Source organism: Pseudopipra pipra, chromosome 28 (assembly GCF_036250125.1).
Source record: "Pseudopipra pipra isolate bDixPip1 chromosome 28, bDixPip1.hap1, whole genome shotgun sequence".
Classification (NCBI taxonomy): Eukaryota; Metazoa; Chordata; class Aves; order Passeriformes; family Pipridae; genus Pseudopipra; species Pseudopipra pipra.
Window position 1 is genome coordinate 1,926,099 of NC_087576.1, and position 23,449 is coordinate 1,949,547.

General features: G+C 57.7%; 2 protein-coding genes across 3 annotated transcripts in view; one reads left to right on the forward strand and one right to left on the reverse strand.

The window, feature by feature from the left end:
* Positions 1-481: 481 nt before the first annotated feature.
* C28H8orf58 (chromosome 28 C8orf58 homolog) lies at positions 482-4,188 on the forward strand. Its single transcript, XM_064638144.1, has 7 exons — positions 482-1,207; positions 1,294-1,381; positions 1,552-1,649; positions 1,730-2,566; positions 2,648-2,761; positions 3,224-3,316; positions 3,742-4,188. The coding sequence occupies exons 1-4, from the start codon at positions 647-649 to the stop codon at positions 1,811-1,813; spliced, it is 831 nt and encodes a 276-aa protein (XP_064494214.1). The 5' UTR covers positions 482-646; the 3' UTR covers positions 1,814-2,566; positions 2,648-2,761; positions 3,224-3,316; positions 3,742-4,188.
* Positions 4,189-4,970: 782 nt separating this feature from the next.
* The window catches only part of BIN3 (bridging integrator 3), a 39,868-nt gene continuing 21,389 nt past the window's right edge, over positions 4,971-23,449 (reverse strand). For both annotated transcript variants that reach the window (XM_064638146.1, XM_064638145.1), the window contains 5 exons: positions 23,090-23,226; positions 22,479-22,519; positions 13,192-13,333; positions 11,089-11,223; positions 4,971-5,799 (listed from right to left, as the gene is read on the reverse strand). In XM_064638146.1, the coding sequence (XP_064494216.1) occupies positions 5,653-5,799; positions 11,089-11,223; positions 13,192-13,333; positions 22,479-22,519; positions 23,090-23,226 (602 nt within the window). In that variant the 3' untranslated portion in view covers positions 4,971-5,652. The remainder of the gene's footprint in view (positions 5,800-11,088; positions 11,224-13,191; positions 13,334-22,478; positions 22,520-23,089; positions 23,227-23,449) is intronic.

Consider the following 23,449-nt stretch of genomic DNA (forward strand, 5'->3'; position numbering starts at 1 on the left):
ACCGGGATCCCACCTGGAGCTGCGGGGTGGTGGTGGGAGGGGGGCACATCCCGGCTGGTGATGTCTCCCCTCCTTTCCTGTGGGGAGAAGTGTGAGGTGCTGGTGGTCCCTGGAGCCATCAGGTGTCCGGGATCCCACACTGTGGCCTGGATTGTTGGCACTGGGACAGAGTGGGACACAGGGAGAGCAGCCAGGTTGGGGTGGGGGTCGTGTGTGCCCCCCCCCCTCCCCAGCAGTTCAGCAGCGTGGCTTAGGAGGAGGAGGAGGATGGCAGAGGCCAGGGCTGTGTTTTTGGGAAGCAGCGACAACGCACTGCGGTCGTAGGAACATCTCTGGCTGTGGGGACCCTCTGGAGAGGGGTCTCTGGGCAGGGGTGGGGCTGTAACCCCCCTGTGGCAACAGGGAGAGTGGCCTGGGCACGGCTGGAGCTGCTGTGGAGCAGCCCGGGGGGGGGCTGGGAGGGTGGTGGGCTCGTATGTGAGGGGTGGACACCCTGTTCTGCACCCAGGGACCCCCCAGCTGAGACCCTCCCATTCTCCCTCGCCCCGCAGATGGTCCCTGGGAGACGGCCGAGAGCTGCATCGTGCGCACCTCCGCCAGCGTCTACCGCCGGCTGCAGGAGAGCCCGCGGCAGCCCCCGCGGGGCATGAGCACCCGGGGACCCCCCCCGCGGCCCCCCAGCAGCCCCCCGGCCGGCGGGAGACTCCTCAAATCCGAGTCGGAGGACTCCGGGGTGGAGATGGCCAGCAACGAGCACTCGCCCTGCACCCCGCTGGGCTCCGAGAGCAGCTTCTCCCTCGACGGCTTCGCGGCGGAGAATCCCCCCGGGGAGGAGCCGGGCCCGGAGCCCCCCTGCACCCCCCGGAGCCGCTCTGCCAGCAGGAAGCTGCTGCAGGCAGCGCAGCGGAGCAGGAGGCAGCGATGCCCGCGACAGCTCAGCCGGCGCAGCGCCAGCACAGCCGACCTGGCGGAGCCCCCGCGGGACCCCCGGGAGCCCGAGGAGCCCGAGGGGGCGGCGGCCCCCGCGGCTGGAAGGGCTCGGCCGCCCGGCAGCCCCCGAGACCCCCGGGCTGTGCCCGACGGGCAGGGGCTGCGCTACCTGGAGCACGTCTGCCAGATGCTGGAGCGCCTGGCGCGGCTGCAGCAGGACAACAGGATCCTCCGGCAGCAGGCAGCCGATGCCCGGCGCGCCCGCCCGGGCACTCTGGTGAGGGCCGGGAGGAGGTGGGATGCGTGGATGGGGAGGTTTGGGGGTCCCAGCTCACACCCTGCCTCTCCTCTCCTCGCCCACAGCCCAGCCGGGAGCCCCCGAGGCAAGATTCGGCGGCGTGGAGGGGTGAGGGGTTCCGGCCGCGCTCCTGCTCCGACAGCCAGGCACCAGGTGAGAGGGGTGGGATACGGGAATGGTGGGATCAGGCACCGGGTGAGAAGGGTGGGATACGGGAATGGTGGGATGCGGGGATGGCGGGATCAGGCACCAGGTGAGAGGGGAGGGATGTGGGACGGCAGGACCCCAGACCCTGACAGCTTTGTCCCCCCCGCCCCGTGCAGCCCCCGAGCCGTGCCGGAGGATGTGGGGGCACTCTGCCAGCTCCCCCAGCCTGCTGGACCCCTCCGAGAACGGGGCGGGTGCCCCGGCACCGGACAAGGTACGGCCGGGGGGGGTCGGGGCGCGGCGGGCGGGGGTCCCGCGGGTCCCCCCCCCGCTGACTCCCCCCTGTGCCGGCAGGACGGGCGCTCGCACTGGGGCCGGGTGAAGGTGCTGCTCACCCGCCTCACCCGCCGCTCGCTCCGGGGTGGCCGGTGCAGGTAGGACGGGGGACGGGTCCCGCTCCCACCGATGCGCCTGGATGGAGGGACCGCGCTGTGCTATTGCGTCACACCCCGCCCTACGACGTCACGCCCGCCCGGGGCCGGTCCCCGGCGCACCCCCCCCCCCTTCACCCTTTTTTTTTCTTCCCCCCTCCTCCTCAATAAAGTCTTTTCACTGATAAAGAGGTGAGGTGCTGTCGCGCGTGACGTCACTCCCCCCTCAACCCGCCGTGACGTCACGCGAGGGCGCGTCACGGCCGCATCACTTCCGACGGCTTTTTCCGCCCCTTTTGTCCGACCGGGCCCGTTCCCACGGGCCGTTCCAGCGGCTGCCGCCCCCCCTTCGAGCCCCCTCTCTCCGAGCCCCCTCCCCCGGGTCCCTCCCTGACCCTCCTCCCAGCTCAGCCCCGGGCCTGGGCAGGCTCCCGGGGGGGGGTTCGCTGCCTCGGGAGGGGGGTAAAGCTTGTCCTTCCTGCCAGACCTCCCCCTCCAACACCCTGCTCCCCGCTAGCTGCCGGTGGGGAGGGCGCGCCGGAGCTGGGGAGGGGTGGGGATGATGCTCCCGGGCTCGTCGCGGGTGGGGAGGAAGGAGCGGGTGTCCCTCGGGGTGGTACCCAGCCCGCAGGGGTGTTTTGGGGGTGGGTGAGGAGGGGGTCGGGCCGGGGGTGATGCTGTTTTGGCGCTGCTGGAGCCCCTCATCGTGTCCACGGGTCGGGTCTGGCAGGAGAGGAATACGCAGGTGGTCTCCAACCAGGTATCCCGTTATCCCTTCCCTTTTCCCCCTCCTCCCTTTCCTGGTGTTTTCCTACCGTCACTTGGGCTTCTTCCTTCCCAGCGGCGAATCCCGCAGCCTCTCCAGAGCCCCCCCCGGCACCGCTCCCACCCGCACACCCCGGGGGCATCCTCGGAGCTCCGATCTCCTCCATCCCACCGCTCCTTCCCGGGAAACGTGAGTGCTCATCCATCCTTATGGCAGGGGATGGATCCGGGTGCTGGGGGGGGCAGGGGGTCCCTGGCAGTGCCCCCCGGGAGGGTCGGCCGGGTCACAGCCTGATGAGAGGCTGCTGAAGGGTTTTTGGAGCACCCACACCTGGGTGGGGAGTCGCTGTGTCTTATCCTTGTTCCCCCCCTTCCTGGCATCAAAGCCCTTCCCACTGCCCTCCTCCACTCACCTGAGCCCCCCGGGGGTGAGGAGCAATGGGCACGAGGGACTCAGGGGGTGGGAAAAGGACAGGGATGGGCTGGATCTGTGGTGGGATGGGCATCTGGGCACCCCCCTCCCCTGCTGCCCCTCTGTCACCTCCACCTGGGCTGGCTGGACACCTTCCCCCTCACCTGGGGGACCCTGTCTGCATCCCACTGATCCCAAGGATGCTGAGGCTGGTCCGGGTGATGCCAATTCTCCTTTCAGGACCCAGGTGAGGAGGAGGAAGAGGGAGGTCTGAGCCTTTCTCTCCCACCCCGGGATCACCCAGAGCACAGGAAAATCAAGGTGTTGACCCAGGTGTGTGCTGGTGCTGGCAGTCCTGGCAAGGGTTAATTCACCCAGTTTTTGGGGGAAAAACCTTTGGGATTGGTGCTGCTGGACTGGTGGTGGGATGGCATCTGCTAAACCTCTCCCTGTCCCCTGGGGTCTTGTCCCTTGGGGGCTTGGGGGCTTCGGGGAGGAAGGGGGACAGTTGAGGTGCTGGAACACAACTGGGCTCACTGGGAGCAACTGCTGGGGAGGAAGGAGGGTGTTCCCATCCTGACCCCGTCCCTACAACCACTCCCATGGATCACCCTGGAGCAGTGCATCCCTCAGTGTCTCAGCTGAGAACATTCCACATCATAGAGTTAATTTTCCCTTCCTGCCAACTCTTCCCTATTAACGCCGGGATCTTGTGGGTGGTGCAAAACCCGGTAATTATCCGCTTTTTACTATAAAAGATGGAATTCTCCTCCCCAGCCAGTGTGGAGACTACGCAGAGAGAATCCCTGGGAATGCTGGGGTTAAGTTTCCATGGGTGAGATCCCTCTCCCTGAGGGCAGGAGGAGCAGGAGCTGGGATTTGCCAGCTCTGGATGAAGTGGGATGCTGGGGATGAGGTGGACGGGCAGGTCTGGCTGCCCTGCCCAGGGTGACAGAGTGACACAAACCAAGCCACCAGGTGGGGTTGAATCCAGTGAGGAATCAACACTTCCAGGCCACGGAGAGGCTGCCACGGACTTTTTGCCTGCTTGGGAGCCATCCCAAGGTCTGCAGGGCTCAAGATCCCGCCAGGAGAACGTGCCCCTTGCTCAGATCCCAGGGGAAAACGTGCCCCTGCTCCTGCGTGGCAGTTAAATACATATAAATATATATATTCTATATATTTAGCATCCCTGCTCCGGGTAACCATGGCAACGGGGTTTATTTTGCTTAAACCTGGCCCAGCATGTGATGCAGTTGGGAAGGAACAGCCGAGGGCAGAGGGAGGGATGAAGTTCTCCGTGCTGGGAGCTGGGGAGGAGCCGTGGCACGGGATGTGGCACGGGGTGCTCTCGGGGGGCCTCGCTCTGTCCCTCCAAACAGCCCCACTGGGGCATTCCCATGGCCTGCCAGGGCTGTCCCATTCCCTTTGCTCCAGCTGGGAATGGCAAGTTTTGGGTTTAGGGGTGGGGGTCCAACTCCCTGTTCTCTGCTGGTTTCCCAGGACACCCTGTCTTGTGCAGGGTCTGGTTTGCCAAATCCGGGCACTGGCGGGAAGAGGGGGTGGTTTTCCCGATGTCTGGAGCCGTGTGCCCTCACCTGGAGGCGCGGGAAGCCTCGTGCCACCCCCAGGCAGAGAAGGGACCCCCGTTACCTCCATCACAGCGTGCTTCCAGCCCCTCTGTCCCATCCCAGGCTCCCTGCAGCGCCTGGAAAGCGCCAGCTCAGGCCCAAATTCCCTGTGTTTGACTGGAGAACTGCGCTCCTCGTGCTCTGCTGACGCCGTTTCCTCTCCTCGCCTCCTTGGGGAGGGATGTTCAATCCCCCTTTTTTCCCTTCCCACCCCTTCCAGCCTTCCCTGGGTGCCACCCCCGAGCCCCCCCGCGTGTGCCACCCCCCCGGCAGTGGCGGGCGGGTGACAGCAGAGGGCGGCAGCGGCCCGGCGGTGGCCCGAGGCCACGGCGATGGGCACCGACAGCGACCGGCGCTGCGCTCCCAAAAACTTTATTGGAGAAGAACGGCGGAGCCCCTGTGCCCTCCCCCGGACACCGAGGAGGGGCTGCAGCATCCCCCCCCCCCACTCCCCCAGTTTTCCTTGGATTTTCTCCTAGCTGGGGAAAAAATCCTCCTTTATGGATCTCTCTGCGCTGGGCTCTGGGCTCCCCCTCCCTGGGCACCCCTTGTACCCCCCCCCCGGCTGTGGGGCAGAGGCATTTTGTGCCACTCCCATGCAGAGAGGCAGGGATGCTCGGCACGGGAATCATCACCCTTTCCCTCAAAAACAAAAATGGGATTTCAGCAATTTTTACCCTCCCCTGGGCTCCTAAGGCACAAAATGAAGGGGCATGAGGGTGGGGTGTCTCATCCTCCTGGAGTGGGTCTGGACTGTGGGAGTGCCTGGAAAAGGCCAGCAGCCCCCACCCCATTCCCACCTTCATCCACATGGGACACCTCCCTTCCCTGCTCCACCACACCCCCCAATTTAAGGCAAAACCAGTCTGTGGGGGAGGCAAAACCAACCCAGACGCTGGCAGGGGATGACCCCCGCTGTGCCCCCCAACCCCTTGTCGGGGCAGGAGGGATCCATGCGGCAAAGGGAGCAGTTCCAGCGCCCCAAATCCACCCCTGGGCTGGGAGCTGGGGTCGAGGGGGGCCACCCCCCTCCTCCCCTCAGTCATCAGCCACGATGGAGAGCGCCCGGAGCTCGCTCAGCTTGGCGTCGTTCTCCCTCTCCCGCTGCTCATCGCTCAGCCCGGGCCGGTCGATCTGCGCCGTCAGGTCCCCAAAAATCTTGTGCATCTCCGTGTAATACACAACCTGTTGGAAAAGAGGGATTGGGGAGGGGAAGGGGGAGGGCTGAGGGGGGTCTCCTTCTCCCCCGTCACCCCCCCCTGCCGCGGGTGCCCTCGGCAGCCCCTCTCCGGAGCGTTTGTGTCTAAAATAGCTCCCTCCCATGTGGCGATGCCACCCCCTTGGATTATTACAACTCAACACGTTTTAATAACACGCTGCCCTTCTCCCCGCTCGCTTCCCATCTGGGAGCGGCGCGTGCGGGGCTGCCACCCGGGCACCCGCCACCCTCCTTTTTGCGTCCCCTCGATTATCCCCCCCGGTGTCACACCGGGCGCCCATCCATCCATCCATCCACCCGCGCCGCCGGGATGCTCGTGGGGCGAAGGGTGGGCACGGTGGGTGTCACGCCCGGCAGCGCCGTGCCCCGCCGTGGAGCACCGGGAGGAGGAGGAGGAGGAGGAGGAGGGGTGTTTTAATAACGTGCTAATTAGCACCGCCAATTATCTCCCGGCAGCGAGCAGCGCTTCCCCGGAGCGGGAGCCGGTGGGTCAAGCGCAGGCAGATGGCAGCGGGTTGAGCTGCCTGGGAGAGGGGCTCCGAGGAGGGGAGGGGGCCACACAGCTCTGCCTGCGGGACCCCCGGCGCTGCGGGACCCCCCCGGGGCTGCCTGCGGGAACCCCAGAGCTGCGGGACGCCAGCCCTGCCTGTGGGATCCCCCCCGGGTGTCGTGGGACCCTTGGCACTGCAGGAGCACCAGCCCAAACTACAGGACCCCTGGGCGCCACGGGACCCCCCCCAGCACCGCGGGACCCCCGATCCTGCCTTGAGGACCCCCGGTGCTGCAGAACCTACGGGTGCCACGGGAACCGTGGCACTGCAGGACCCCCAGTCCTGCCTGTGGGACCCCCCTGGCACTGCAGGACTCCTGCTGCTGTGGGACCCCCGGGCACCACAGGACCCCTGGCACTGCAGGAGATGTGGGATCCTGTCCCGGGCATCCCCCCAGCGCCGTCAGGGAGGGACGGGGAGCGTTGCCCCCGTTTCCCAGAGGGGCACAAGCGCAGCCCCAGCATCTCCAGCAGCACCAGTGCGGAGACACACACACGGTCTCCATGGAGACCAGCTCCCCTAATCCTGCTCGAAACGGTGCTTCTTTTGGGCAGGCCCGAGGGGGGGATGTTGGGGCCCCACAGGCCGGGGCTGGCTGCCTGTACCCCCCTCCCTGGGTGGGTCCGTGCCGGGGGTCCGGGCGCTGCTCCGGGGTCTCCCCACACAGCGGGATCCGGGTGAGTCACAGCTCGTTAACACAGTGACTAACGAGCCCTGCGCAGGGCTGAGCTGGCAGGAGCCCCCCAAAATCCCTGCACCCCACCCCCCAAACCACAGCCCCGCAGTCAGACGACCCCAAAAAGCCTCTCATGAGCAAGAGATGCCGAAAACAACCCGTCACCACCCAGATCCCTCGGCAGCGCCGTGGGTGAGCACGGATCCGGGCTGGAGGGGTGCCAAGCGGGTACCAGAGCTCTGGAGCAGCCCCCCGTGTCCCTTGTCCCCAGCCTGGAGTCAGCTGGGCTCCCTTCAGTCACATATGGCCCAGTGGCACTGCCAATTCCGGCACGGAAAAGGCGCCGGCACGTTGGAATGGATCTCGCCGGGGCGGCAGATGCTGCTCCCCAGGACTGACCCCCAGGACTGTCCCCCCACCAGGACTGGCCCTGGGATTGCCTCCAGGATTTCCCCTGGGATTGCCCCTGGGATCCTCCTCAGAATTGCACCCCAAGATTAACCCCCAGGGCTGCCCCCCCCCAGAATTTCCCCCACAGTTGCTCCCAGGATTGTCCCCCAGGGCTGGCCCCTCTAGAATTTCCCCCACAGTTGCTCCCAGGATTGTCCCCCAGGGCTGGCCCCTCTAGAATTTTCCCCACAGTTGCTCCCAGGATTGTCCCCCAGGGCTGGCCCCTCTAGAATTTTCCCCACAGTTGCTCCCAGGATTGTCCCCCAGGATTGCCCTCAGTCCAAACTCTTTGGTGCTGCTCCCCCCCCCACCCACCTCCCGCTGCCACCGAGCCCTTCCCATGGGTGAGCCCTTCCCGTGGGACACGCCGTGTCCCCAGGGCCTGGGGGGTGTCCTTGGGGATGCTCCTCTCCCCCAGAAGGCCCCTGTGCCAAACCAGCAGGGCCACGACCAGCTGAGCCTCCCGAGCTGCACCAACAGAATCCCACTGGCACCGATCCCCCCGTGCTTTGCTCCCATTGGAATACAAGTAAAAACCACCCCTGCCTCCACGGGGGGTCCCAGGGAGGGGCTGCACCCCACACTCGTGGCAGTGACAGGGGGGGACCCTCTGGCTCCACAGGCAGCTCTCCCTGCCCTACCTGCTCCCGGCAGCCCAGTACTTTTCCAGCTATGGATACCATATGCTCCGTCCCCATCCCATCAAATCCCATCTCCAACTCGCCTTTGAGCCCGAGCCAAAGGCCCCGAGTCCACCTGTCTTGAACTAATTCTGTTTGGGGACACGGTGTTCCACGGATTTTCTATAGATCCCGCTCACAACGGCCCGGCCGGGAATGGCTGGCTGTGTTTGGGTCAGCCCTACCCAAAACAAACCCGGGGTCACTGCCAGGGCCGGGCTCCCCCATCCCACAGCAACCCCCCCAGCCTGCCAGCCCCATCTTTTCCCCCCCCCATTTCCTTAAAAACCAAAGGAACATCACGTTTTCTAGCTGGAAAATAAAGCACGAAAGCGGGAAGGAAGTTTGTTCACGCCTCACACCAGCTCCAAAATCCCCCCCTTTCATCTCCGTGTGGCCACTTCAAAGCCCCCAAGCCAGGGAAACATTTGCCTCCCTTGGCTTGGCCCGGGCACGTGGGTGGAGGGAAGAATTTGGAGTTGAATGTTACAGCCCTGCGAGCTCGGGACATGTCCCGGCGTCAGGAGACACCGGGAACGCGGCCAGGCTGTGCCATGGGAACTCGCCCGCCCGGAGAGGAGGCTCTGGAGGGTCTCCTTGGGTCAGAGCCATGGGGCTGGTTTGGAGCAGGGTCCTTTGCCATGGGACAGAGAGGCAGCTGGGCCCTTTCCCAGCCCTTCCCGGTGTCACCGTCACACTCTTGTCTCACTGTAACCCTCCGATTTCTCCAGGGCCAAAAAAATAGGGAAAACTGCATAGTTTTGCCTTTGGATGGTGGGTTTGACCCAGGGACAAGCAGCCCCCAAGTCATGGCCACCAGCACGGTGGCAGCTGATCCCAGCCTCCCTCCATCCACCCCTTTCCTTCAGGGATGCACCTCCAGCCCCATCCCAACCATCGCCCCTAGGAAGGTACCCAGAGGAGAGGCTGAAAACAGAAATTCCATCGAGGAACATGCCCTCCCCCTGAGGTGCTAAATCAGCTCAAGGAGGCATGGAGGGAGGGAAACCCGGGATGAGCGGGGCTGGCTGGGAAATATTCCCACGGGGAATGGGGATGCTCCCGGCAGCCCCCCGGCAGCCCCCGGGATGCCCTTCCCAGGCAGTTGCCCGCAGGTGAGCAGCTCCCCAGGTGAGTCAGGGCTCTGGGTGCTATTCCTGGCTCGCCACTGACTCGTTCCCTTGGGCAAGTCATTTCCCTTCTCCTTAATATTTAAGCCCCTTCGATGGGAAAACTCTTCCCAGAGCTCCTAAAGCGGCAGAGGGGGACACACATTCCGAGCCCTCCTCCCGGCATTCCCTCCCCGGGGGTGGAAGGGTGCAGCCAGTGCTGGGGGAGAGGGATGCAGCTCCCATGGAGGCTGGCAGGGAGGGAGGGATGGGAGCTGCATCCATCTGGGACCAGCTCTAGTCCAGCCTACGGGAGATGCATCAGCTTTGTTGTGACGCTGCCTTTTTTTTGGGGATTAAAAACGGGATTTCGCTCGGCTCTCCTGAGAAACTCCTCACCTGAAGATAAAGCAGGCTGGGAGAGAAAACAGAGGATTCCCGAGGAAGAAGAGGGATATGAATGGAGAGTCTTACAAACAGCCCCAGCAAGGACATCCTGCTGCTCCCTGCTCGCATCCCTGGGTGCTCCGAGCACATCCATCCCAACGTGCCCTCGCCCCAAACTCCCTGGGAATCGGGATGCAAACGGAGTGAGGGACATCGTGGTCAAAGCCAGAGGGGCAAAGCTGCTCTCTGAGGAAACTCATGGATGGCAAACACCCGGAGATGGCAGAGAACCTTCAGGTTTCCAGGTCTCATCCGTGTGACCCGGAGAGGGTCTGCAGGGGGAAAGGGCCAGCGAGACCCCGCGGTGGCTCTGGGAACTGTGGTTATTCCGGCTGTGCCGGGCTGGAACAGGGAGCCCCGGGGCCCATCGCTGAGGGAACAGCAGGAACAGCATCCCCAGCTCCCACCCTGCGGCGCAGGGAGCATCGGCACCATCTGGTAGGTGAATCAGCCTGCAGACAACTCGCTGGCAGCTCCGCGCAGAGGCCCCCCCAGAGTCGGAGGTGAGATGGAACACGTGCTCCCAGCACCTCCCTGCAGCCCCCCCCGCCCGGCACCTGTGTCCCTGCAGCAGCTCCCTTCCCAAAAATACCACCGGGAAACGCCCACGGAGGGAGCAGAGCGAGGTTTTGTCCTCCCCTCCCAGCACGGGATCACCCCGTGACCCGGGGCATGAGGTGCTGGAGGTTCAAAGGTTGAATAGATCCCAACCCTGTCCCTCTCCAGCCTCAGGAAAAGGGCAAAGGGAGAAGGAGAAGGAGGAGGAGGAGCAGCAGCAAGTCCCCAAAGGAGGCTGGAGGATGGAAGTGAAAGCTGTGGGTTATTTAGGCCACTCCTTTCCTGCAAATCCTCAGCATGGAGATGTCCCAGGAGCCTCCTCTCTGCTCACCAGAAGCCACAAGAGACCCTTAAGATGAGCCCTGAGCATCTCAACACCTCCAACAAGATCCAACCCAGAGCTCAGGACTACAAATCCAAGGGGATGACATGCCCAGGTGGATAGAACCATCAAATCCCAGCGGATTATGTACAGCCAGGGCTGGAACTGCAGGACAGGACATGATCCACGTACCAGGAGTGTCCCAGATCCATATAAAATTCCCCTCAGCTGTCCTTTCTATCCAGCACTGCACCACCTGTGCTGGGCCAAGGTCCATCTGAACTCCCACCAGCCATCCCCCTGCTCCCCGTGCCCTCCCACCGGGGTGATGGAATTCCTGGAGGCACTGCTGCGAGAAAGCACCTTGCTCCCAGTGGAATCCCCACCCTGGCGCTCTGCAGGAGGATTCCCACCAAAGGATTCCCCCCTGGCAGTGCCCAGCAGGCAGGAACAGCCTCTCACCTGTGCCCGGACCAGAGACTCAAAGCTGGGTTTGAAGTAATCGATGCGGCTGCTGTAAAATTTGGGCATTTCCTCCAGGAGCTGCTTGTTTTTGGCTTCAAAGTCCTCCTTCACCGGGCGCAGCTCCTCCCGGGCCTGGGAGAGGAGAGGAGAGGCTGTGAGTCAGACACCTGGGAAAACGCTCTTCCTTTGGGAATGCCTTCAAAGAGGCCACCCCGGGACAGAGGAATGCTCTGCTTTGACCTGAGCCTGGTGGGACCCATGGGATCATCCAATGGAACCTGGTGATCAGCTACTGGGACCTGCTGGGAAGCGTGGGACAATCCAACACAGCCTGGTGGGACCCAAGTGACCACCCAATGGAGTCTGGTGGGATCAAGTGACCAGTTAATGGAATAATAGAACCTGGTGGGACTCAGGTGACCATCCAGTGGAGCCTGGTGGGATCAAGTGACCAGTTAATGGAACCTGGTGGGATCAAGTGACCAGTTAATGGAGCCTGGTGGGATCAAGTGACCATCCACTGGAGCCTGGAGGGAACCAAGCTCTGACCCTGCAGAGCCCCGGGACACCCAGAGAGGCTCTGAGCCAGCTGATCTTCCCTCCTTTGGAAAAACATGGACAAAAACTATCCCTAAAGCTCAGTCAGGCTGGAGAACATCCCTGGCCATGGCCATGTCCCCTCTCCCTGCAATTCCCAGGACCATCTCCCCAGGATCCTGCCCCCACCACCCCTTTTGCCCGTGACCTTCAGCTCAGCGTGTCCAACTGGCTCCTTCCAACAGAAGCGTGGGGAGAAAGGGAAATGTCTCAGGGATGGTGTGGAAAAGGGCAGGAGGGGGTGGGCTGTGAAATACTAGACTGGTTCAAGTCTGCCACTTAATCCCGGTGCCATTCCAGAGGGAGGGGGGTGCAGGGGATCCGAGCCCGGCCACGGCGCCGGCCCCGCTCCCGGGGACAGGGACGGAATTCCAGAGGGATGGAATGGGCAGAGCTCCGGGCTGGCAGAGCCTCAAATCACCCCAGCCCCAGAGGCAAATTCATCGTTCCCCACGGACATTGGAACTCCAGGGATGGAGCTCACGGAGAGCAGAGAACTGGGAGTAAAGACCTGATTAAACCTGCAGCTCAATAATTAAACACCTGGATGAGACGAGGCCATTTCCCATCAAATCTGGGCCTCTTGGATACCCCGGGTTTGGGATTGCTGAAGGCTCCCTCCCACAGGTGTTTTAAGCTCATGCAGTGTTTAGTGAAGTTTTATTATTTTTCTTTTGAGGGGGGGAGTAGAATTAGATCAGAAGTTCATTAAGGGGAAAAAATACATTAAATAACTAAACCCTGCTTAATCACCAGGACAAAAGCATTCCCGTTTTTCCAGCCCCAGCTTTAGTCACCGAGGCTGAGCAAAATAAGCTGCTTACTGTTAAATCAGAGGTGTCTTTTGTTCAGGCTGTTCTTTAACACAAAACTTCATTTTTTTTGGGGGGGGGGGGAAACTCATCAGAAAAACACATTTTCTCTGACGCTGGGAATCAATTGTTCCTCCGAGGATCAAGCCACGTGCTGTCGGAGCCCACAGATTTGGTGGAGAAGATTTAATTCCAAAAAAAAAAAAAAAAAAAGAGAAACAAACCCAAACCCCTAATCGTGATTCTGCTAAAATTTGGGAGAGAGGAGGGGGGGGGGAAAAATAAAAAAATCTGGCACAACTTCCCGTTAACCAATTACCGGCGATTTTTTCCAAGACGAATTTTTCGGAACAGGTGGGAAACATAAAGCTGGGGGAATGCTCTGATCTGTCCCTTTTCCCATCCAGCTGCTCCCTCAGACGGGGAGGTCGAGGGGGAGAACCCCCCTGTGCCTCAACCCCGAGCACCCCCCAGCTCCTGGGGGGGGTTTGTGTTGGAAAACATTCCCTTTTATCTGGGAAAAGCGGCTCTTTCGCTTTAAAATCCGCATTATCAACCCGGGGATTTTTTTTTTCCCCCACTGGTAAAAGACACCCTTCCAAACTGTTCATATGCTGCACGGGTGGCCAGCTGCCAAGGGAAAAGCTCTTCCCCAAGTTTTCCCGGGAATGCCGGGTGAGTCTCCCGGTACCTGGTGCAGCTTGGCCAGGACGGGGCCGGTCCTCTCCTTCTCCTCGTATTTTTCCACCTTGGATTGCAGGCGCTTGTAGTCCTGGAGAGTCTGTTCCCGCCTCTTCACTGCCATGTTCAGGCTGGGGAACACGCTGCTGAACCTGGAAAAAGGGTGGGAAAGGCCTTGGGATGGCATATTTTGGAGGGATGCAGCGCCCAAGGCACCCTGGGCCAGGTTCCCACCCAACCCATTCCAGGGCTCTGCGATGGTCACACAATATACTTAATTAATGTGGTATTTTCCCCAATCCCCCTTTGGAAAGGGAATGAGCAGGCAGGGAAGCTGAATAAAAAGTCCATGAAAAAATAAATATGAAATATTAAGTGCAGCCATTTTTTTTTGTCATTCTTCTCTTTTATCATTAATTTTTTTTTCCTTTTTTTTTTGTTAATTTGCTTTTTTTTGGGGGGGGGCAATTTTTTTTTAATCTTTCGCTTAATTTTTTTTTTTTTAATTTTTGGGAGGGCAAATTTTTTTTTTTTTAATTTTTGGGAGGGCAAATTTTTTTTTTTTTTTAATTTTTGGGAGGGCAAATTTTTTTTTTTTTTTTTTTTTGCTACTCTGGGGCAATTCTGGGGTTGCAAACCCAGCTCTGACCTCTCCTCCCAGAAGGATTAACAGCATCCAACAATCAGCCAGGCCACGGGAAGATTCGTGTTACTAAAATGTGTTACAAATTGAGGCAACAACGAACATCTGACGGGGGAGAGGAGAGAGAATAGTTTTGAACGTGACAGAAAAGGGAAAAGCAGGAACTGGAGCTTTGCTCTTGTCTCCCAAATTCCAGTAAATCGAATTATACCAGTGGGAAGCAGGGCTGGGCTGTGGGTTCGTAGCAAACGGGTGATGCTCCCTCCGGGGGATATTAATTTAATATTCATAATTTACAGGGTGGTTTGGGGGAGTCAAAGCCAGGAATGGGTGGTGGAAAATATATCTGAACAGCCTGGTGATGGATTTTACCTCCAAGAGGGAACAAACAGCTTTTCCACCTCTTTAAATGTTTTAAAAAAAAAAAATATATATATATATATATATATATAAAGTGACTGGGGGGCACATTAGCAAGAAGAAAAGACACAAATATCACTTTATGAGTGTAATTTGCTTTAGATGTGACCTAAATCCAGGGTTCAGCTGAAACCACGGGTGTTCCCAGCCGTTCCATCCCCTATTAAAATCCCATTTTTTCCGCCGCCACGCTCGCTCCAGAGGGTGCTGATGTGCTGGACTGGGGGGTGCCCAGGGAAAAACTTTTATCCCTGAGCAAAGGGCAAACGCCAGGAGCGAGGGAGAAGTGGGAATATTTGCATTTGTGTGGAGCATCCCTCGCTGAGGTGCTGGAGAAGGACGTGATCCTCCAATCCCGCCCGGTCCCCGCACGTTCCCCCCCCAAGGCTCTCATGCTTGGCACAGAGCAAATATATACAAATATATATTTATCCCATGATATTCTCCCTCTGACCGATGCTATTGCGACAGACTGGGGCTGTGGCACGAGGAACAACCTGGAAAAGTCATCAGGGAGCTTCTCCAGCTGCCCAGGGTGGATCAGATGCTCTGCCCTGACATTGCTTTTTATGGGCACCGTCCCACACGGCCCCATTATATTTAAATGGGTGACATGTCCTGGAGGCACCGGGCTCCAGGCATGGCCTCACCAGCTCCTGGCCTGCTAAAATATCTCCTACCTCTTCATAAAGTCCAAAAATACGCCGGGAGAGGGGTTAGAGGAACAGGGATGGGAGGGAAGGAGGGTGTGGAGGATGGGAAGGGGTGGTCAGGTTGAGAGGTCTCATAAAAAGATGGTTTGGTTTCATAGAAACATGGAATGGTCTGGGTTGGGAGGGTCCTTAAGGACCATCTAGTTCCAATCCCACTGGCAGGGACATGCTCCACTGGACCAGGAGGTTCCAAGCCCAATCCAACCCGGCCTGGAGCACTTCCAGGGCTGTTTTTAAACCATGTTTCCTCAGTGTGGATGTTTTTTGCCAACAGCACAGACTCGAGGTCGCAGCTTCTGCAGGGATTTCTCCTAATTATTAACGATGGATCCCACCAGGCCAGGGGCTCTCTTGGCTTTTTTTGATGTTCTATCCCTGACTGGGGAGGTTTGCTGAGGACACAAACCCTCGGACCTAAAGCAGGGCAGGAGCAGGGAATAAGGGCCACGGGGGAGAGCTGAGCTGCTCCTCCACAGTGAGAATCCAGGCATGGGAACAGCAGAGGAGATGGCCTGAGGCTGGGAAATCCTCCCTTCTCTGCTGTGCAGCAAGGTGGTCACCACCCAGCACGTCCTGGATGTGGCCGTCACCTCCTGCGCATCCACCAGCTCCTGGAAAACACTTTTAAGAGACGTCCCAAAACCACTGAGCCTTCTGCTGGCACCTAAACCCAGCTTTTGGTGGTGTTCTCCCGGTGGCCCAGCCTTTCCCTGGCACATCCACGGTGCTCCTGCATTCACAGAGCCACGAGACACCGGAGGATCCACACCCATCCACTTCCACCCGCAGGGAAGAGCAAACCCTTTGGCTCAGGGAAGCAGTGAGCGAGGACGCAGGAAGATGATCAGCCACACAGTTTCCATTCACTTTGAAGTCAAATCTGGCTTTTAAAGAGGGAAAACGGCTCGATTTTGATTTTTTTTCTTTTTTTTTTTGTTCCCCTTTCTCATTCCCGGCATCAACCGGGAGCGATTTGGCAGCCCCGTGATGGGAGGACACTGAGCTCCGGCAGAGCTTTGTAAAATATCTACAGGGCTGCATCTGAAGAGGCTGTGACTGTGTAGGCACAGCAACTCCTGTCTCACAAGGAATTTTAATGCACAGATTATACGCTGCATTTCAGAGGGAAGGGGGGGCTCAGCTCCCTGGATCCGCAGCCGTGCCCGGCTCGGAGAGCCCTGAGTTCCTGGGAATCATCGAATCACGGAATGGTTTGGGTTGGAAGGGACTTGAAATCATCTTGTTCCACCCCCTGCCACAGGCAGGGACACCTTTCACTAGACCAGGTTGCTCCAACCTGACCTTGGGCACTTCCAGGGATGGGACAGCCGTAGGTTCTCTGGGAATTCCATCCCAGCTCCTCGCCGCCCTCACAGGGAAGGATTTCCTCCTAATATCTAATTTAAATCTCCCCTTTCCTAGTTTAAACCCACTCCCCATTGTGTCAGCGTGGTGATCCTTCACCTCCAGTGCCAGCAGGAAGGATTGGGTCAGTTGTGGCTCCTCTGGACACCACCAAGGTGCCACCAAGCTGTCCCTGTGCCAGCCAAGCTCTTCCCATGCCCACCAAGCTCTCCCTGTGCCAGCCAGGCCACTTGGTTTAATTTTCATGCAGGATTAGCTCAGCTCAAGCAGGGCAAGATGCTCCTTTCCTTGGACTGCTGTGGATTGAGGCAAAGCTGCCTCCAGCTCCTGAAGGAACGGCTCCACCTAAATTCCAGCAGCTCTGAAATCCCCTGGGATTCACAGACAGCAGGTTTCTTGCCCGTGCTGATGTCCTGCCCAGGTTTTTTCTCCCTGTGTGGACAGAAATACGACCCCAGGGTGACAGGGAGATACAGTGCCAAGTTATTCCTGCGGCTTCATCACTTCACATGTCGGCCCAGTGCCTTCCCAACCATCCCATGCATGTTATTTCCAAATGCTGCTGGTGCAAAGCCTGGCACAAAGGCGCCTGCAGAGCTCCTGCCATCCCCAGGCACATCCAAGCCCTCCAAGAACAACCCCACGGGGATCAAAGATGTTTTCCAAAGCCTCTGGCTGAGGAGTGTGAACCCTCCTGGTGGCAGACGAGGGACAAGGACCAACCTCGGTGCCACGGGAGGGGAGAAACCCCCAAACAGCACCAGCCCCCCTGGAAATGGAGCCTGAACAACTAATCCCAGGATTTTAGGGAGCTGGGGAAAGGCACAGGGAAGCCTCACAATCAAATCCTGGTTGTTTTACTCCCCACCACATGGAGCAAGGGAGACAATCCCTATCACTGTGAGATCCACAGGGGAAAACCCTGGAGCAGATGCGGGAATTTATTATGGAATCAAGGAATCATTAAGGTTGGAAAAGACCTTTAAGATCAAGTCCAACCATCAGCTCAGCACCACCACCATGTTCACCATCAAACTGTGTCCCCAAGTGCCACATCCACGTTTTTTGAACACTTCCAGGGATGGTGACTCCACCCCTGCCCTGGGCAGCCTGTTCCAACAACCCTTTCCATGAAAAAAAAAATTCCTAATATCTAACCTTGTCAATAATCCCAGCACTGTCCTCCTCCCTATGCTCATTCCATATGGAATGAGGGGGTCTGACAGCCATAACCAGCCCCAAATCCTCACCACTGCCCTCTGCTGCTCGAGTTTTAATTTGTTTTACCACAAAACAAAGAAAAATCAAAGCCGACTCGAGTAAAATTTGGAGGGAGCGGTGGTGAAGTGAAGGTAAAACAGCAGCACAGGGGTATTAGAGCCCCAGCCACGAAAGCAGCTTGTGGAATAAGCTGCTGTTGTTCCCTGTCACTTTTTAGGGAAGGCTGCTGAGAGGGGATTACAGCCCAGGCGGCTTAAGAGGAGCAGGTGAGGGGAGATACGCAGGGATAACGAAAAGAAAATACAAATTACTATCTCCCTGCTGCCACGGGGGGGAGAGGGGGAACCTGCCGGTGAACTCCTCTGGGGATGACAGGTTATCCTTGGGAAAACATCTAAATCACCCTGTCCTCTGAATTATAAATCATGCTGCCACCTCGTCTCCACGCCGGCCTCCCTTCGGCTCCCCGTAATTAAAGGATGGGGTTGGAGAGACGCTGCCACGGGAGATAAAAGTGCCCCCCAGGACTCCTGGCACTGCTGGATCTGTTTGTTTGTCAGCCCAGCTGACAAGCCTGGGGCTTGCAAATTGAAAACTTCTTCCCACCTCTCTGCTGGGAAGGCCAGGATGGGGATGGTGGGGACGCTGGAGGAGCGGGAATGTCCCATCACCTCCCTGCCTGCAGCTCTTCTCCTCGCTCTCTCCATCCCAAATCCTCGCCCCATGGCTCCCTCCAGCCCCCATTTTTGGAGCCAGCAATGGGAAAGAGGTGCCAGGGCTTTGGCACAGGGCAAAAAATAACGGTGAAGCCTTTATTTTTTCCCGTTTTCAAGTGTCTCAAACGCTCCTGTTGGCAGCCTGGGAGCTGGACGAGGCTGGCACACAGGTGGCTCTTCCCTATGGCATTATTTTAGGGATGATGGCTTGGATAATGAAAGAAAAAGGAAAGGGGTTGGTGTTGGACAGGGGGGGAAAAAAAAAGGAATAACAGAGCTGGGAAGCCAAAGAAAGTGATGGGAAGCTGGGAGAGGCACCGGGACGGCTCAGGGGATTCCTGCCATTCCTCAGCCAGTGCCCACACGTCCCGTCCACCCACCAGGAAGGGGGAAATTAAAACCAGCCCTTCCGAGGGGAGGGAGAAGGCACAGGCCGGAGGGGGCCGGGCCAGGGGAGCGGCACAGAGGGGGATTAGGCGGCGCAGGGGCCATGTGGCTGCTCTGGCCTCCAAATCCTCATTAGGGGCTCGTTAAGGACATGAAAGCGGCTTTTCCTGCTTCCGATCCCGACACCCCTGGAGCTGCTCGTGGCCCGTGATCGGCTTCGCCCGCCGGCAGGAAAGGCAGTTTATGGGGTTTATGGGATGGTGGGGTGATGGGATGAAGGGGGTGATCCCCTCCCCGGGGATGCCACGCACTCCAATTGAATTTATACATCGATCTGCTGCTGGATCCCACCTCTGGGATGTCCCACGGGGCTGACACACACCCCTGGGTGGTGGCACCCGGGTGGCAGCACCCTCTGGGTCACCAGGACATTCCCGTGGCCAAAACCTCTCCAATTTTGGGAGCATGTACCCACCACAGGGATGATACTGTGCTGGGGTGACCATGACATCCCCGTGGCCAAAACCCTTCCAATTTTGGGAGCAGGACCGTGTACCAGCCAAAGGGATGATACTGTGCCAGGGTGACCAGGACACTCCCATGGCTAAACCCTCTCCAGTTCCCAAAGCAGGAGAATTGTCCAAAGGGGTGCCGGGGTGACCACGACATCCCTGTGGCCAAAACCCCTCCGATTTTGGGACCAGGACCATGTGCCAACTGTTCTCAGGAGCAGGAGCACACTCCAAGGGGGTGATGCTGTGCCAGGGCAACCACGACATTCCTGTGGCCAAAGCCTTTCCAATTTTTGGAGCATGTACCCACTAAAGGGATGATACTGTGCCAGGGGGACCAGGACATTCCCATGGCTAAGCTCTCTCCAGTTCTGGAAACAGGAGAATGCTCCAAAGGGATGATACTGAGCTGGGATGACCACGACATCCCCGTGGCCAAAACCCCTCCAATTCTGGGAGCAGGACCATGTGCCAACCATTCTCAGGAGCAGGAGCACACTCCAAGGGGGTGATGCTGTGCCAGGGCAACCACGACATTCCCATGGCTAAAGCCTCCCTGGTTCTGGGAGCTGGACAGGACTCCAAGAGGACTGTGCCATGCTGGAGTGACCACGACAAACCCATGGCCAAACCTCCCCATGCTCGGAGCCAAGGGAATGGTTCTGTGCCAGGTGACCATGACACCCCCTTGCCCGGGGAGGTTCAGACAGAGGCTGTTAAATCAAGACAGTGGCCCCGAAAATCAGCTCTGAACATGAAAGGCCCTAAATCCTGCAGATCCCCAAACCACCTGGCTGGTTTTAAGCCGCTTCCTCCCTTAAATACGGACGCACAGCGTGGAACACTGAGGTGACACCACCAATCCCTGCCCCTGCCCTGGCTGCTCACCCAAGCCAGAGTGAAGAACTGGGAGAGGGGAAGGAAAAACCAGCTGCTTTTTCTCCCTCTTTGCCCCCCAAAATCCGCTGATCTGGTGTGAAACTACGCAGGCATGTCCCAAAGAGGAGCCGATCCCTCCCGCCCCTGCCCAGCTCCCTGCCCAACCCACCCGCTGAAATATGCAATATTCTCACTGGGCCTTTGCTCCTTCCCCGAAAATAAATGAGTAATTCCCAGCCAAGGGGCTCGAAAAGCCAAATTATGAATAACCCTCCGTCCCCAGAAGGAGAAGGATTTAAACAATACGAGCCTCCACCTCCTCCCCCCCCCCCTCTAAATCTACCACTGCTTTTTTCCAACATGGTTTAACAAATTCCCCAATATTCGCCTGAAAACTCCAATCCCTGGACAACTGAATGGAGATTTTACAGCCCATGTGCCTCTGATTACAATATATTACCACTAATGATAATTGTCTGGATTAAACTTATCTGTTTCTTTGGCTAATAAACTATAAAAGACCACCAGTGAAGATGTAATAAAATGCAGCTGTTGGAGCAAAAAAAAAAAAGCAAAAAGCCTTTTTTTCTAGGTCAAAGCAAATTTGGGAGAGGCTGGGGAGAGCTGCCTGGGCGAGGGGAAGGAATACCTAACTGGAAATGAGAAGAGCTCCTCAAGGCAGCTTTCATTAATCTGGAACTTTTATCCCAGAAACGTCGCTGGGGTTTTATTTGCCAGCAGGACGAGGGGAGGTGCAAACTCTGCACTTCTCTCTCCTGCATCTCATTAGCCTCAAAATGGACCCTTGGGCTCCTCAGAAATGTTCCTGGCCGGGGATGCACCTACAGAGGGAGGAGGAGGGAAGGGAAGGATGGGGTTTTGTGGAGGTGCAGCTTCCCCAGCACGAAACATGAGCTGGTGGAGGGCACCCAGGGATGGTTTGCAGGTGCCGGAGGGCAGGAAGGGGAGTGGAAAAAGGAAATATCGTGTTCTAGGCCAATGGAAATTTAGGAAGTTGGAGAGAATTGCCAAGCCTGGAGAGCAGCCAGGAGGCTGGAGAAAACACCCTTGTGTTTAACTGAAGGGCTGGACAGATAACTGATGGTCCCGTGTCATGGGATCATGGAGTGGTTTGGGTTGGGAGGGATCTTAAGGATCATCCAGTTCCTACCCCCTGCCATGGGCAGGGACACCTTCCACTAGCCCAGGTTGCTCCAAGCACCATCCAACCTGGCTTTGGACACTCCCAGGGATGGAGCATCCTCTGGGAAATCCATTCCAGGGCCTCACCACCCTCACAGGGAGGAATTTCTCCCCAGTATCACACCTAATCCTCCCTCTGGCAATGGGAAGCCATTCCCTGTGTCCTGTCCCTCCATCCCTTGTCCCCAGTCCCTCTCCAGCTCTCCTGGAGCCCCTTTAGGCCCTAGAAGGTGCTCTCAGCTCCCCCTGGATCCTTCTCTTTTCCAGGTGAACCCCCCCAGCTCTCCCAGCCTGGCTCCAGAGCAGAGGGGCTCCAGCCCTTGGAGCATCTCCATGGCCATGGACACATGGAAATTGCCTTTATTCCCCTGAGTTAACCACCCCAGGATTTAAAACACAAGGAAGGTTTGCAGGGGAAGGGATTGTCTTTCATTTCACCAACTAACACAAGCTGGAGGAAAAAAAAACACATAGTATTTCAGAAACACAAGTTCTTCCAATTTTAACAGAATGCTGGAAGAAAAAGTTAATGTATCTTTCATGAGGACAATCTAGATAATAAGCAACAAAAGGCTGGGATTTTTTTTCCTTTTTCTTTCTATCTTTCTTTCTTCATTTTATTTTCCCCCCACCCTTAAATAAGGAAGAATTTCTGGTCGTGGAAAGATGACCGAGGTAAAACTTGAGTCACCAAAACATCCCCCAGACAGGAACACACTGTAACCTCAGGTGCTAAGTGATCCAGGAGCTTTTACTTTCAGATTTGGGCAGAAAACAACAAGTTAAGGGAAAAAAAAGAAACCAAAAAAACAAAAACCAACCCCAAAAAACAAAACCACAACAACCCTCTGTGTGTGTCAAACCTGAACTACAATTGTTATTCAGCAATTTGCAACACTTACTGTCATATTACGGTAATTTCATTTTATTTTTTGCTCCCTCTGCTCTGTTCCTGTAACAAAACAGCAAATCTCAGGATATCAGAGGGTACTGGGGAGAGAACTGAAGGGATCCTTTAAAGGTTTGGGGGCACAACCTGTGACCCTGGGGAAAGTGGGAATTTTGCAAACCAGGGTGACAAAACTGTGGGGTTTGGGTGTTTTCCTCTCTGTATTTCCCACCTCTCTGGCTACAAAGGTTCTGCAACATCTCTCCCTTCGTTGCCCAGATATATTAGTTATTATATATATATATAATATATGTATATAATATATATATGAAATGGTGCTGGTACTTACTTTTTCAGAGGCTCTATGACTGTCTTTTGGATCTGATTCACCTGTGGAAAGCAAAAGTGGACGGTTGGAAAAGCCAGTTTGCACAGAGCCCACCCCGGGGTGGTTTGGGATTTGGGGCACAATACAATGTTCTTTAACCAAAAAGGAGCAGATTTGCCCCAGGTGCTCGGGGTGAGCAGAAACCCCCAGTACAACCAGCCAGGAGGATGAGATTAGAGAGAAACTTGTGTGGGAAAAGCCTTGGGGATGATGATAAAAAGGGAAGGAGGATCTGTCTGGAAGGGGAAGATACAAGGACTCCGGACAAGGGATGGAGGGACAGGACACAGGGAATGGCTTCCCACTGCCAGAGGGTTAGATGGGATATTGGGAAGGAATTCCTCCCTGGGAGGGTGGGGAGAGGCTGGGATGGAATTCCCAGAGAAGCTGTGGCTGCCCCTGGATCCCTGGAAGTGTCCAAGGCCAGGTTGGAGCAGCCTGGGACAGCAGCAGGTGTCCCTGCCCGTGGAAGAACTGGCTGAGCTTTCAGATCCCTTCCGACCCAAACCATTCTGGAATTCTACACCACCAGCACACCCCGCTCTCCCCTCCTTCAGCCCAAGCCAGTTCACCTTCTCCTGGTTGAAGGAGTCCATCCTCTTCATGGCCGTGTCAAAGGCCGTGACCATCTCCAGGAATGCCGGCTCCTGCTCGCACAGCGGGTTCGACAGCAGGTCCGAGGAGATTTTCACAGCAGACTTGGACATGGCTGGAAAAGAAAAGCAGAGAGGGTCATGATGCCTCCCGCTGCCAGGGCTGGCACAAACATCTGCACAGGGCAGGAGGGGCAAAAATCAGGCCCTGCAGCCACCCAGGAGGAGTTCAGCACAGCCTTCCAGGGAGACGCTGGCTGGTGGCTGAGGGAAAAAGGAAGGAAAAGCCACCAATTCATTCATGTAAACACCCAGAGAACTGTTTTTATATAAGTTAAG